This window comes from Bos taurus, chromosome 1 (genome assembly GCF_002263795.3).
Source record: "Bos taurus isolate L1 Dominette 01449 registration number 42190680 breed Hereford chromosome 1, ARS-UCD2.0, whole genome shotgun sequence".
Taxonomy (NCBI): domain Eukaryota; kingdom Metazoa; phylum Chordata; class Mammalia; order Artiodactyla; family Bovidae; genus Bos; species Bos taurus.
In genome coordinates this window covers 107,236,668-107,252,540 of record NC_037328.1, presented here as the reverse complement: position 1 = coordinate 107,252,540, position 15,873 = coordinate 107,236,668, and the positions used below count along the sequence as shown (strand labels likewise).

General features: G+C 43.2%; 1 protein-coding gene across 1 annotated transcript; it reads left to right on the top strand.

The window, feature by feature from the left end:
• The first annotated feature begins 14,683 nt into the window (after positions 1–14,683).
• On the top strand, positions 14,684–15,588 carry C1H3orf80 (chromosome 1 C3orf80 homolog). Its single transcript, XM_003585689.6, has one exon. The coding sequence runs from the start codon at positions 14,771–14,773 to the stop codon at positions 15,509–15,511; it is 741 nt and encodes a 246-aa protein (XP_003585737.2). The 5' UTR covers positions 14,684–14,770; the 3' UTR covers positions 15,512–15,588.
• The last annotated feature ends 285 nt before the right edge of the window (positions 15,589–15,873 follow it).

The window sequence follows — 15,873 nt, the reverse complement described above, 5'->3', positions numbered from 1 at the left end:
ATATAATCTACCACAATGTTGAAATAATTTGGGTGCCTTACTTTTATACCAGGGGGTGGAGGTGGGGAGGAAAGGCAAGAGGTAGGAATATATGGTTATTGTCATAGACCTGGGGAAAATTGAATTACCTCTCAAATTTACAGTTATATGTATTCTCAAGCTCTTGGTATCCTAGTCAGTTTGGGCTGCTCTAATGAAGTACCATAGCCTGGGAGTCTTATAAACAACAGAAATTTATTTCTCACAGCTCTGGAAGGTGGGAAGTTCAAGATCAGGGTGTCAGCATGGTCAGGTTCTAATGAAGGCCCTCTTCAGGGTGGCAGACTGCCTTCTCATTTTCTCCTCATGTGGCAGAAAGAAGCCAAGAGAGCTCTCTAAGGTCCCTTTTAAAAGACACTAACTGTTCCATTCATAAAGTCTCTACCCTCATAATCTAATTACCTTCTAAAGGCTATGTCTCCAATATCTTCACATTAGGGGTTAGGGGCTTCAACATATGAACTTGGGGGTGATATAGACATTTAATCCATCATACCTGCATTTATTCTAAATCTTTAGGCTGTAAGAACTGCTATACACACTTTACATTATAATGACCCACAGTTCTCAGTGTCTTTTTTTTGTCCCAGCTCCTCCTTCAAGCTTCAGTTTATAATTCCCCTCCTTAGTAGAGCTAATCTCCCCTCCCCAGGGGAGTACTTTCTGATTCTACTCCTTGCCCTCTTTGCCAGGCTCACAGAATTTAAGACATCATTTTTGTAACAGCTAAATACTTACATGATTCCCAGTTGACGGTAGTTAATATCAAATGTTGGTGGGGCAGTATTTAATATTCTATTCTCTGATGTTCTTTTAAGCATCTAGTATTTAAGTGTAAATTTTAAATTATGTCTAGAAGTATCTATTGACTTACTGTAACTACAAATCCAAGATGTAGTAAACATGCTCAGAAGAGCTTGCCAAGATGTTACTTCTAAGAGCCTATTAAGGAGCTTTAATATTTTATTTTGGATTATGCAGATAAAGTTTATAAACAAGATTGTTAAAAAATAACAGGGATGAGAAGGCTTACTATCTCTTTATATCTGAGTAGAGGGAATAAAATGGGAGTTTATATCTCCACCAAATTAGTTGAGGACTGGGGCCATTCCTATTCTGTCCAGGTTAATATAGAGCACCCCCCCAACCCCGCCTGCAACCCCACATCACTTCTCAACAATGATCAACATCTACTGAGAGCTTATCATGGACCAGCCACTTTACATACATCATCTCACTGAATTCTCATCCTGAAGAGGATATCATTATCACAGTTTCACTAATTGTGCAAACCAGTGGCAACACTTGGATTTGAACTCATCATATCTGTCTAATTCTAAAACTCACATACTTTGAACCACCCCACACACTCTGTCTACTATGCTATGGTAGGTCATGTGCTAGAGCCTTGTTAGGGTCAGCAAGGAGCGTACCAGGCAAGCAGCCATCTACCAGGACAGGGCTCTTATGGTTTCCCTACTAGGAATGGCAAGGTCAGAGTTCAAATCCTAGTTCTTTTTTTTTTTGCAACTTTGAACAAGTTACTCTCTTGAATCTCACTTTCTTCTGTTTGAATCTATACATTATATAATATATAATGCATGTAATGAGCATTTACTCTGCACTAAGCACTTTGGATTAACTAATTTAATCATCATATAAATTAGATTCTATTATTACTCCCATTTTATCGAGCAGGAAACAGAGGCTTGGAGCAATTAGGTGGCTTGCTCAAGGGTCCAGAACTAATGGTAGAATCAGATTTAAATCCAGGTGTGGCTTACACTCCTAACCATGCAGCATAATTGTCTCTGCTAACTTTTCTCATTTGTCTTGTTAAAATGAACAAAATGATATATGTGCAAGCATTTTTGTAAAAGTTAAGCATGAAACAAACGTTGTGTTTCTGAGCTGTTTTTAGTCTGGTTATGGTAGGAAAATTGTGCTGGAAGAGGGGCTCTGTGGAAATAAATGTCCCCATAAATAGAGGAATCTAGAATTCTGGCGCCAGCACCACTATACTCTCTGGAACCAAAGACAGGCAGCCAGAATGCTGTATTATTAGATAGTTCCACTTAACAGCATCCATTTTGTTCAGCTTTAAGAAAAAGTAAATCATGGTTAAATGTCTTTCCAAATCGCTTTAATTATAGATTAGTCTTGTCAATCTTAATAAAATTGTGCCTTCTGTTTGAGGTTTATATATGGGAAAGTGCTCGAAAGTGATTACTTTTATTTCCCAATCACATCATTTAAAAAATTCTTATATTCACAGCTTGATCCCTTTAACTCTATTCTTACTCACTTTTAATCTGACTCTTGTCTAAAACTAAATTATGGCTCCATGATACTGAACAGTTTAGATGTCACATTAGTGACGTGGTCATTGATTTTACATTTCTGTCCAGGTAAGTTGATTTTAAGCAGAAACAGTGCTTAAGAGGCCCGAACACTAAAAAAAGTGCATTTACTTTCAAACAATCTGCTTTTATTATTATAATAAGATGAATTTTTAAGAATTAAGAAATCTTCAAGATTCCTGATTCTAAAGAATGCTCTTAATTGATGGTGAACAGCATCACCATCATCACCAGCATCACCTATTTTCTTAATTAGACTTAAACTTAATTAAAAAGTAGTACTTGCCTAAACTATATAGGGAAAATCTAGTCTATAGGAAATATAAGAGAATCCTAACTCCTCAAAATATTAACCGGAGTTTCAATTAAGAATGAAAAAAATGGCAGTGGAGAGAGTTCCTTGATTATGCAAGTTAGGAAAATTCTACTTTATATTGTTTCCTTTTTAGAGAATCACAATGTACTTAATTCAGGCTCTAAAAACTCCTGAAGCAGTGAGACATAATTTTCTATAACTGGGCATTTCCCAAACTTACTTGACCACAAAATGCTTTTTCCAAATAACAATAACATACCATAGAATTCATGCTCTGTAAGACTTTGGCAGTTTATTACAATTGATTCTGAAATAAAAATGACCGAGGCATGTGACCAAACCACTTCAACTTCCCAAGATGGGCCATGCTGAAAAGTTCAGCTACCTATGAATATAATTTTTTACCTAGAGATTAATCTCTTCATTAAAATTTATTTCATTGAAGTATAGTTGATTTACTATATGTTAATTCCTTCTATACAGAAAAGTGATTCACTTATACATATATATATTATTTTTTCATATTCTTTTCCTTTATGGTTTATCACAGGATATTGGATATAGTTTCATGTTCTATATAGTAGGACCTTGCTGTTTATCCATTCCACATACAATAGTTTATATATACTAATCCCATACTTCCAACCCATTCCTCCGCTACCCCCTCCACCGCCCCCTCCCCAGTGAATTCGGTGATGTAGAATAACATATTCAGGAAGATCCCCTGGAGAAAGGCATGGCAACCTTCTCCAGTATTCATGCCTGGAGAATCCCAAGGACAGAGGCTAGCCTGGTGGGCTACATTCATGGGTCGCAAAACGTAGACATGACTGAGCAACTAACACACACAAAGAATAACATATTGATGGAAAACACACTCTAAAAACCCTACAAATTGAATTTAGTGTTATTTATTTATAACACATCTTATTTATTTATCACATCTTATTCCAGAAAGAATTTGCTGTAACCCATAACACTAACAGAAATGGTGAAATATAATGGAATCAATCAAAAAATCAATTGAATGATAAAACCAAGGCCAAATTAAGTAGAAACAAATATGGGGCAGGGGCAACCAAGCACAAATTATACAACTAAACTTTAAATTTAGTTCTGTGCTCTCCAGCAACCAAAACCAAAAAGGATTTATGGCCATTTACATAATTACCATGATGAAAAAAGAGAAGGCTTTGACAGGTTCATAAGGAAAACAAGGCTTTTTTGGACTGAATGCTAAAAGGAATCATTCAAAAGGGAGAATTTCATAGAAGATATAATGCTTCCAAACTGTTTTCCAAATTCAGTAACAAATTTATGTGGCTAATTCTGATAGCATTTCCAATGATGATAAAGCTCAGGCCAAATATTAAACTCTGCAAAGTTAATGGCTTCCATTTGTCTTTGGCTGATTCAGGAAGACAAGTTACAGATCTAATAAAGTCATGAAAATCCTACAACAAATTAGCTTTGTACTTCACCATTTTCAGAATTAAAATAACTGGCAAGAAAAGATAATGAGCTCTTTTTAGTTAAATAATAATAGTTAACACTTATATAGAGCTCTCTATGTGCCAAGCAGTGTTGTAAGCACTTTATATGTATTCATTCATTTAATCCTCATAATTCTATGAGGTCAATATTATTATACCATTTATTTTACAGATGAAGACATGCAGACCCAGAGACTATGTGCTTAAGGTCACAGAGCAGTATTAACACTGTCTGCTTGTCACTTGCAATTGAGGCCAACTTTTCCATATGGATGGAAGCCAGTCTTTGGCAACAGAGTGAAGAATACTATTCTCTTCAATCTATACGATCAGAGGAATCATGTGATTTGTCATCTTTATGTCCCTAGAGCTGGAGAAGGTGTTTCAGCGGCACTGTATCCGTCAAGTCCAACCAGGAACACAGACCATCCTGGGGACTTAAAACAGAGAGAATGAAATACAAGAGACTGGTTACACAGCAACAGCTCAGAATCCTCAGGGGATGGTGAAGTAGCCTGGTGACTAGCGACAGAGGGAAGGAGGAAGTGTTCTTATGGGAGTCTGGGTGCTGGGGTGGACCACCGCAGACCTATGGGAGCATGTAAGAGCTGCCAGAGCCCCCACCTCGGCTTCTCCCTTCTACTGCCCTCCATCCTCCCACTGGCTGAACCCTGCCAAATCCCACTAACAGAAAAAGGCACCCTCCAGAGATCAGCCCACCTATGTTATAAGGCAGCCTTCCTATGATATAAGGTAAACAATCCTGTAAATTGAGGTCCGGACCTAAAAGTAAAAATGCCCAAGATTGGCCCAGATATTAAAGTTAACATGTGAAAACTGTGTCTTCCAGTAGCTGAAGCTAAAGGGTTTCAGAAGGCAGGTCACTGTGTAGATACAGGCCTGTTCTCTAAATTCCTGGTCTAGAGACGCTGCTGCTGCTGCTAAGTCGCTTCAGTCGTGTCCAACTCTGTGCGACCCCATAGAGGGCAGCCTACCAGGCTCTTCCGTCCATGGGATTTTCCAGGCAAGAGTACTGGAGTGGGTTGCCATTGCCTTCTCCCTAGAGATGCTAACAAGGGGGAAATATTCTTTTTGCTTGAAAGAATACATATGTAAAATAATTCATTCTGCAGGTAGCAAAACCATGGTATTGTTACTCAAGAAAGGGCTACAGGTTGAAAATATAAACAGAGTCATACACTTAGGTAAATTAATTCCATAAAAACACATTTAGCATTTATGAGGTTCAAGTTGCCAAGGCAAAGATTCCTAAATGATGGCGCCATGGCTTTCTGGAGTGCTGTAAGCTCTTCATAGATGTGCTCCCAACTCTGATGGGTCCATTTTGTCCCAATTGAGCCCCACACATACATGGTGATACCTGTCCCATGGAATGATGAACAGAATGGGTCCTATGACTCATGATCAGCAGTATAAATGTTCCTGCAGGAAGAAGAGTGGCCTAACAGCGAATCTCACAACTATAGCAAGATGATGTGTTGACAGGAAAGGAACAAGTGAAAACTTTCAGTAGTGCACAGTCAAGCAGACAGGAGCATAGTAGACATTCAAACAGCATAGCAATGAGGGGAAGGTAGTGTGTAAGCAAGGGGAGCTCTTCAAGTGAGCTTCCCAAAGTACTAGTCAAAATGGCACCAGTTCACAGAGAGATGGAAAACCACTGCTCCACAGGGGCCCAGACACAAAGTCTACTGCCATAAACAGGTTTCTAAAAACCCCAGGGTTAACATATGTACCCAATACCTAAAATATGAAGTAGAGAATGAGAATTGTCACAAATGGGAGATAATGTTAAGAGGATTCTGAGAAGAAAGAGATAACTTCCAGCTGGGGTCACTGGATTTGGAGATGAGTTTTATAAATTTTGGAGAGGAAGTGACATTGGAGCTGTGTCTTATATGTATATTTTTAATTGGAATATAATTCACAATGCAGTGAATCATACACACACACACACACACACACATTCCTCCTACTTGAACTGCTCTCCTACTGACCCCTCACCCCCTCCCACCCTCTAAGTCATCACAAAGCACCAGAGCTGAGCTTCCTGTGCTTCACAGCGGGTTCCCACAAGCTGTCCGTTTTACACATGGTGGTGTGTGTATGTGAATGCTAATCTCCCAATTTGACCTACAGAGACAGAAAAAGAGAATTACTGGTGGAGGGCACAGCAAAAGGGAAAAGACAACACTGCTAAAGCAGGGGGTTTGGCTGCTGTCTCAGGCAGTCATTTATTGAAGTGAAGGATATAGGAAGGAAGGAGTGAAAAATCAAGATGAAAAGGAAATTTAAGATTACACCTAAGAGGCTCTTTAAAAATTCATTGTTGCATAAATCTTCAATGAAAACTGTTAACGGCAATTGTGGATATTTGACTACATTCATTATATTTTAAGGCAAGTCTCACTGAAGAGTTATCCCATGCCATTTTACATTAGAAGCAGAGTGCTGGGGAGATGGACCACAGCCCTGCCTGGGGACTAATGGGAAGCTCAGAGTCAGTGCCCCGGTCCTGCTGCCCTGTAACTATAAGGTCACATGCAGGATCCTGAGCAAAAACACCAACCTCACACTATCTAGGGCTACAGAATATGTGAAATGTGAAATATGTGAAATATGAGAATATGTGGAAGGAGGTATTAACAACCAATTTCTCCTTGTAATGAAAGAGAGGCAAAGAATATATTACTAGCTTCGAGTTAAAATAATGGAGTGTAAAAATGTTTCACCTTATGAAATTATTTCATTGTATGAAATAATTTCATGCTATCTGAGTTTTCTGCCAGTGTGAGCATTTGGCTGGTACCTCAGCTTACTGACAGATATATTCTAACTTCAACAATCTGACCATTTAAAAAAGTATGAGTGAAAAAGAAATTTATTCAGCTGACATAATTGCAATTCTAATTTCAGATCTTCTTGGCCTCACTAAATATCTCTCATATTTACAGTTTGATTTTTATATCTCCAGCAATAGAAAAGTTTGCCATGAGAAATTAACTGATGAATTGTTATGAAGCAAAATTAAATATAGACAGCTAAGTCACTGACAGTTTCCTGTATTCATTTTGTGTTTCAGAACCCAGTATATACTTCTTTTCTCAATCATGTACCATTAGCATATCAATGTGAATTAGATGACTTAGTTCATGTAAAGAATGTTACAGAGTGAAGGAGGGGAAAGGATTTTTTTTGTTGTTTTCAGAAATGCATACAAAAATAGCTGGCCTATCACATTATTACCTGAACCATTATTAATGGGTTACCGAAAGTGGCCACAAAAATGACATAAATAAAAGCTTTATGTCCTCAGAAAAATTTTGTACTTATGGTCTAGAACAGAGTCCAGCTCTGTTTTCCTTATAAATGGGCTCTTAATACATCGGATGTTGGTTGAGGGAACACAAGTATTTCCCCCAGGGGTTCCTTTGGCCTGGTGCAAGTCAGTGAGATGGTACGAGACTTCTCCATTCTTTTTAACCAGAATTGGATTCACAAGGCTTGGATCCCACTTTCAGCACTGCCAACAACTTCCTCTGTGATTCGGATGTTTTAACCTCTCTTCACCTGGAAAAAGGTATAAATGATGATTTCAAACCATTTCATAAGAATGTAGGAAGGATAGAACACAACAATGCATGGGGAAATATTTTGAAAGCTGAAAGGCCAAATACAAATGTAGATGTTATGATTTTCCTAAGAGCCTGAATACAACCAACCTTTTGTTTCTAGTTTCAAGCATGGGAGGAAGACTTCTATTTCCTTTTGCGCCTAAATTGAAAAGATACAAACCACCTTGATGCTTTTGAATTGTGGTATTGGAGAAGACTCTTGAGAGATCCCATAGACAGCAAGGAGATCAGTCAATCCTAAAGGCAATCAACCCTGGATACTCATTGGAAGGACTGACACTCAAGCTGAAGCTCCAATAATTTGGTCACCTGATGCAAACAGCCAACTCATTGGAAAAGACCCTGATGCTGAGAAAAAGAGAAGAGGGTGGCAGAGGATGAGATGGTTAGAAAGAATCACTAACTCAATGGACATGAACTTGGGCAAACTCCAGGAGACAGTGAGGGACAGGGATGTGCTGCAGTCCATGGGGTGACAAAGAGTTGGACATGACTTAGCGACTGAAAAACAACAACAATCTTATTTTGACTTTTCGTCTACTTCAAGCATTTGGCTTGAAGAAGCCTTTTGTGGGAAAGCTGCCAACTGATAGAGCTGAAAGGAAATCCAGACTCCACTCCAAGTCTGGCTAGTGTAGATGGAGAGAAGAGAAAACAGTGCTGGAATTTCCAGTCTCCGAGGAAAGACTGAGTAGGACTGCAGAGGTAACCAATCACGCAACCTGTTACAGACCCTACAGGGAACCGGATTTGGTTTAAAATCGAACAACATTGAGGCATGACTTGACTCTACTTAAAACTAATCTTTAAGAGAGTCTCAACTCTTGAGGCAGAAATTACACAGGCTTTGCCCCAAGCATGAGATGACGTGTGCGAGTCTTCCCACCTGGGGAACTGGTCCCTGTGAAGTTTCCCCTGCCTGGAGAACATGGTTTCTCCTAGTTTTGTCCTTTCTTAAGGAGCTCTTTCTCAGGGAAAACTTTGCAGCTGACACCCCCACCCTACTTCAATCCAGATCATGTCCAGATCCTGCACTTCTTTTTTTTTTTTTCTTGGCTTCACTGGCAAGGTTTGATCTTAGTTGCTCCAAGCAGGGATTGAACCCTTGTCCCCGGCAGTGGAAGCTCAGTGTCTTAACTACTGGACTGCCGGGGCAGTCCCTGCATTTCTCCTTTATAATCATGGATCTTTGTTCGGAATTAGTGATTCATTAATTTGACTGATTAGCTCTGTTGTTCTCTCCCCTACCCCCACCTCCCCACCCCCAGCAAGCTTCCTGAGGACAGGGAACCGTTTGATTTTATAGTGTGCCCAGAACAGAGTAGAATGCTCAGTTCAGAGTGGGCCCTAATTAAATATTTATTAAATGAGTGATGAAAGCAATATGATTTGAATGTCAAAGCAGAATATTTCAGATCACAAATCATTTCTAGGTAGACATATTTATGCAGATATACACTATTTACCATAAAACCCTCAATGTACAAGGCCATATTGCACAGGAGGGAGACCATGAAACGAGGACATTAATGAATCAACTTTAATAGCAAATTAGTAGTAAGGGGAAATGCTGCACATCCAAAAAGGGGGTTCTTAGAAACCGGATGGTTTACAAGGTCCTAACTGGCCATGTTTAGACCTTTTAAAGGAGGGACGTGAGAAGAGCAGAGTTACTGCTTTCCAGGTTTGAAGGCACGAACTCACAGCAGACCTCGGAGAGAAGTTCCCTTCGGGACCAGGTACCATATGAGACAACAGAAAGTTGCATGATGGGCCACCCTGTCTTTCTCAAGCTGTCAGGACACTTCCAGAAGCACGTGCAACAGCAGCCAGTCTGCTTGTGTTCTTTTTCCTTTCTTCTGTTCTATAAAGTTGAAAAATATGGCTTACTTGGCATTCATTCACATGAATGTAAATAACAAGGAAGATAAATTTTTCAGAAAATATTCTTCAAGCACCACAGCAAGACAAAGCAGTTAATTGTTCTTAAACTTGATTAAGCTGTACTCCAAGAGACTGTGCTCTTTGGATAAATTCAGTTCCCATCTCCCTTCCCATCGGGTTTTGTTTTCTTTTTTAACTTTTGCACACACTTATTTACACACAGTTTGGTGCCAATTTTCAACAAAATAAGGTTTCTTTTTAATTTCTATATTGTGACCTTCTTTTATCTTTCAATTATTCTATGGAACATACAATTAAATTCCATCTTCCTCACTAAGTGGCTTGAATTTATGACTTCCTGGGAGCTAACATATTTATTTGTGTGTTAGACAAATAAAAAGAATACGGATGGTGAGTAGTGAAGATCATGGGGGTTTTTTTTGGTGCTTTTAAAGCTATAGAGTTTCTTTTCTTTCCTTCAAAAGGTTGTACACAATAAATTACATGGCAAACAAAAATGAATTAAGTGAGACTGAGAGATCAGAGAAGAAATAAAGAGGCGCCAGTTTCTGTGGAGGGTCTTTAATGGATAATGCTTTGGGACTATCAATTTGGAAAGAAAAAATCAAATAAAAATCCATTCCATACTCATTTTGCAGACCTCATCCTTTTCTTTATTTTCATAGAAGTAATTCTGCCAATATTCTATTGTATATAGGATCATATTGTTTTCCTACTGTGTCCTAATATTCTGCAAACAAATTCTAACTCTCTTAAAGGCAGACAGAAATTAAACAAATTAAATGCTGTTTGTTAAGTAATTTCAAAATAAGGATAAGCAGGACACTTTCACTTACACATTGTCAACCATACAACTTCCCCTTTACTTTCACCATTGATCCTACTATGACTAGCAGAAATCCTAAAAGATCAGATAATAAAAACCCAAAGAGGTCTTCACATTTTTTTCAACTTCGTACTCAAAGCCCATCTCAAGCTATGAACTGCTTTCATCCTTGAGATTGTCTGAAACCCATTAATTTTATTCTTCCTTCGGGAAAGTAAGAACAAGCCATGATCAGAGAAGAAACTGCCATTTGTTTCCCTCTGTGGAATTTCTCCTTTATTCCATTTAGTAGCAGCTGGGGCTGAAGACATGGGTTTATTCTATGCTGGGGAGGAATAATTTATTTCTCCATGATGGTAAGTACCTAGCAGAGTTCCTTGAACACAGAAAATGTTCAGTGCAAATTTGGCGAAAGAATGGGTGAATGAAAGAATAATACAATCTTCATTGTTTTAAAATCAATCATTTCCACGCTGTTATCTTACACAGTTTAAAACCCCTTGTTACCTAGTCTTTACAAAATAGGTTTTTGGCTTCCATATAGAGAAACAAGGGCTTCCCAGGTGGCACTAGTGGTAAAGAACCCACCTGCTAATGCAGAAGATGTAGGAGAAGTGGGTTCAACCCTGGACTGGGAAGATCCCTTGGAGGAGGGCATGGCAATCCACTCCAGTATTCTTGTCTGGAGAATCCCATGGACAGAGGAGCCTGGCAGGGTAGCAATAAATTGGACACCAAAATTAGAGACACCAAGGGAACATTTCATGCAAAGATGGGCTCGATAAAGGACAGAAATGATATGGACCTAACAGAAGCAGAAGATATTAAGAAGAGGTGGCAAGAATACACAGAAGAACTGTACAAAAAAGATCTTCATGACCCAGATAATCACGATGGTGTGATTGCTCACCTAGAGCCAGACATCCTGGAATGTGAAGTCAAGTGGGCCTTAGAAAGCATCACTATGAACAAAGCTAGGGGAGGTGATGGAATTCCAGTTGAGCTATTTCAAATCCTGGAAGATGATGCTATGAAAGTGCTGCACTCAATATGCCAGCAAATTTGGAAAACTCAGCAGTGGCCACAGGGCTGGAAAAGGTCAGTTTTCATTCCAATCCCAAAGAAAGGCAATGCCAAAGAATGCTCAAACTACTGCACAATTGCACTCATCTCACATGCTAGTAAAGTAATGCTCAAAATTCTCCAAGCCAGGCTTCAGCAATATGTGAACCATGAACTTCCAGATGTTCAAGCTGGTTTTAGGAAAGGCAGAAGAACCAGAGATCAAATTGCCAACATCCACTGGATCATGGAAAAAGCAAGAGAGTTCCACAAAAAACATCTATTTCTGCTTTATTGACTATGCCAAAGCCTTTGACTGTGTGGATCACAAGAAACTGTGGAAAATTCTGAAAGAGATAGGAATACCAGACCACCTGACCTGCCTCTTGAGAAACCTATATACAGGTTAGGAAGCAACAGTTAGAACTGGACATAGAACAACAGACTGGTTCCAAATAGGAAAAGGAGTACATCAAGGCTGTATATTGTCACCCTGTTTATTTAACTTATATGCAGAGTACATTATGAGAAATGCTGGGCTGGAAGAAGCACAAGCTGGAATCAAGATTGCCGGGAGAAATATCAATAACCTCAGATATGCAGATGACACCACCCTTATGGCAGAAAGTGAAGAGGAACTAAAAAGCCTCTTGATGAAAGTCAAAGAGGAGAGTGAAAAAGTTGGCTTAAAGCTCAACATTCAGAAAACTAAGATCATGGCATCCAGTCCCATCACTTCATGGCAAATAGATGGGGAAACAGTGGAAACAGTGTCAGACTTTATTTTCTGGGCTCCAAAATCACTGCAGATGGTGACTGCAGCCATGAAATTAAAAGACGCTTATTCCTTGGAAGGAAAGTGATGACCAACCTAGATAGCATATTCAAAAGCAGAGACATTACTTTGCCAACAAAGGTCCATTTAGTCAAGGCTATGGTTTTTCCAGTGGTCATGTATGGATGTGAGAGTTGTACTGTGAAGAAGGCTGAGCACCGAAGAATTGATGCTTTTGAACTGTGGTGTTGGAGAAGACTCTTGAGAGTCCTATGGACTGCAAGGAGATCCAACCAATCCATTCTAAAGGAGATCAGTCCTGGGTGTTCATTGGAAGGAATGATGCTAAAGCTGAAACTCCAGTACTTTGGCCACCTCATGGGAAGAGTTGACTCATTGGAAAAGACTCTGATGCTGGGAAGAATTGGGGGCAGGAGGAGAAGGGAACGACAGAGGACGAGATGGCTGGATTGTATCATCAACTCGATGGACATGAGTTTGGGTAAACTCCAGGAGTTGGTGATGGACAGGGAGGCCTGGCGTGCTGTGATTCATTGGGTCGCAAAGAGTCGGACACGACTGAGGGACTGAACTGACTGACTGAAGCAACTTAGCGTGCACGCATAGTAAAACAAACTATGGCAGAGAAATATTGTGGCTTTAGGAAGGCTTAGAAAGAAGGATCTGTGCTCAACTAAGCTTCACATGAAGTAGCTTTGTCTGAGTGACACTTCGGAGCTTCTCCAGGAGGAGGGATTGCTTTGGAGTGTGAAGCAAAAGTAAGGTGCTCCCAGACGCAGAAATATTTAGAAAGTTTTCATTTAGGAGGAGGAATGAAATGTCTAAATCACCCAGCACCCTTCACCTTGTTCCATAAGGTTATTAGAGAGATACAGTGTGACTTACTCTGAGAGAAATCTTTGCTTTTACTGACCTACAGTTTTGTGTGTCTCTATATTCTTTCCTTTGCTTTTACTTTTTTCTCTCGATGACTACGGAATTTCCTGTTTGGTTTCTCTACAAGGGACCAAGTGTTTAGCGGTGAGGGAATTAATAAATCCTAAGTCTACAAAGATGACTGTTTAAGACAGCCTTAATAAAAGCACAAGTCCCTAGCTTCTTGATGGTGCCACTTTCTTTCAAGAAGCTGCTGAAGGCCACCACCCAGCAGACACACGGTGTGAAGGACCGTGTAACTGCCTTCCCTCCCTTTTCGACAAGGTGCTTAACCAGGGAGGGAGTGGTGACTACGCGACCCCATGCGCTAAACTGGAGCACAGACTCCCTTAAAGGCAAACTTTGCAAACAAAAATAACCTTGAAAAAGACCCTTAGATTCATACCAATGCTCAGAACGTTTCCAATTTCCCCTGACATTTCACGGATGTGTTACTTACGCAGCAGGAGAGGCCTCCTTCCATCCCAAACCCAAATCCCTGTTCTGTCCCTCGAGCGCAGTGGGGACTTGTCGGATGAGCCCTTGGGAAAATAGGTGCCCCTTCTCTCCTTCGTCGGCGTCAACTTGGGTCACCTTGGCCGAGTCCTCCCTGTCCCTCTGGGAATACTTCCGTGGTGCCGTGACCTTAGCCTCTTGGAAGAATTCTCTACGTGCTCTGGAGATCTACTGGGGGTACTGGATTCCCAGCCCTCTGGATTTGCCTGAAGGGAGAACCATCCTGCGGTCCCCAACCCCCCCAAGCTCTGGGACCGCGGCGGGGTTGAGCTAGCCTTTATTGGTCATCATCCATTTTTAATCAGAAAGATCACAAGAAGGAGGGTAAACGAATCCCAGTCGCAAGTCAATTTAAATAACATTCCTGGGGAAATTCAATCACTTAAAACTGAGACACCTACGCTAGCAAGAGCCCCCGCCCGTGTGGCTGGGAAGAGTGCGACTGCTGAATTAATCAAGATCAGGGGGCTCCCAGGCTGCGCGCAGAGCGTTAACCCTTCCAGCCCCGGAGAGTATCAAGAGGGGCTTGGACGAGCGCGGCCGGCCGGAGCCAAGATGCCCAGGGCAGCCCCACGCAGGCTGCCTCTGCCATCTTGGGCGGTTCCGGACGCCCAGCGCCCGTCCGGGGCGACTGGAAGCACGGGGTTGAGGTCAGAAGCTCAAGAGGCAGTTCGGGCGGCGGGAAGCGGCCGCCTCCCGCAGCTTCGGCGCGCCTCGGGCTCCTCCTTCCGCCCAAGCGTGGCCGAGTGAGCACTGCTCCGGCCGCAGGTAGCAGGCGCGCGGGAGGCGGCGCACAGGACCCGATCGGAGCGCCAGGGGAGGGGCCGACGGACAAGCGGACAGACGGACCTCCCGCCCCGGACCCTAGCGACGGTACGCGCCGGCCATGTGGGGACCCGGGATCACGGCCGAAGGCGTGTCGGTGGCTCCCGCGCCGCCACCGCTGCTGCCGCTGCTGCTGCTGCTGGCCCTGGCGCTGGTGGCGCCCTCGCGGGGCGGCGGGGGCTGCGCGGAGCTGGCGTGCGGCGAGCGGGAGCGCTGCTGCGACGCGGCCAACGCCACCGCGGTGCGCTGCTGCAAGCTACCGCTGCACGCCTTCCTCGACAACGTGGGCTGGTTCGTCCGCAAGCTCTCGGGGCTGCTCATCCTGCTGGTGCTCTTCGCCATCGGCTACTTCCTGCAGCGCATCATCTGCCCCAGCCCACGCAGGTACCCTCGCGGGCAGGCGCGGCCGGGGCCACCGGGGGGCGCCGGGCAGCCGGGGGCTGCGGGGCCGCCCGACGACGAGGACGACGACTCGCCCGAGCTGCTGCGCGACGAGGTGGCCGCGGGCTCTCAGGACTCGCTGCTGGACAGTGGCGGCGGCGGCGGCCGGGGCCGGGCCGGCGGCGGACGCTCGGCCCCCTCCTGCGCCTCGGAGCACGAGCTGCGCGTGGTGTCGCCGGTCTTCCTGCAGCTGCCCAGCTACGAGGAGGTCAAGTACTTGCCCACCTACGAGGAGTCCATGCGGCTGCAGCAGCTCAGTCCCGGGGAGGTCGTGTTGCCCGTGTCAGTACTCGGCCGCCCGCGAGGTGGCGGCGCTGGGGAGTCCGACGGCGGCGGCGAGGGCCGCTTCCCGCTCATCTGAGCACCCGCGGCCTCGCGAGGACCACGCGGACAGAACAGGGCCGGGGGCTGTGGGTGGGACGCCATGGCCCGGGTGGCCGCGGCCGCCGCCAGTTGCCTGAGACCCCCGCCTGTGGCCCGGAGACTGGGTTGAGGCCACCCCCACCCCCGCTTTCCCAGGGATGTTAAGTTTCCCTACATTTCATTCGGTTCAAGGAAACGTTAGGCACGCGCGGCGGGGAGGACCGCCGCAGACCAGTCCGGAGCACAACTTTAGAGGACGTCGCCGCCCTCAGCCTCCCTTTGGCTGGCTTGTGTTCACTCGTAAGTGCCTGCTTCCCGAATGAGAGGACACAGGAGCCTCTGGAGAAGGGCAGTGACCAT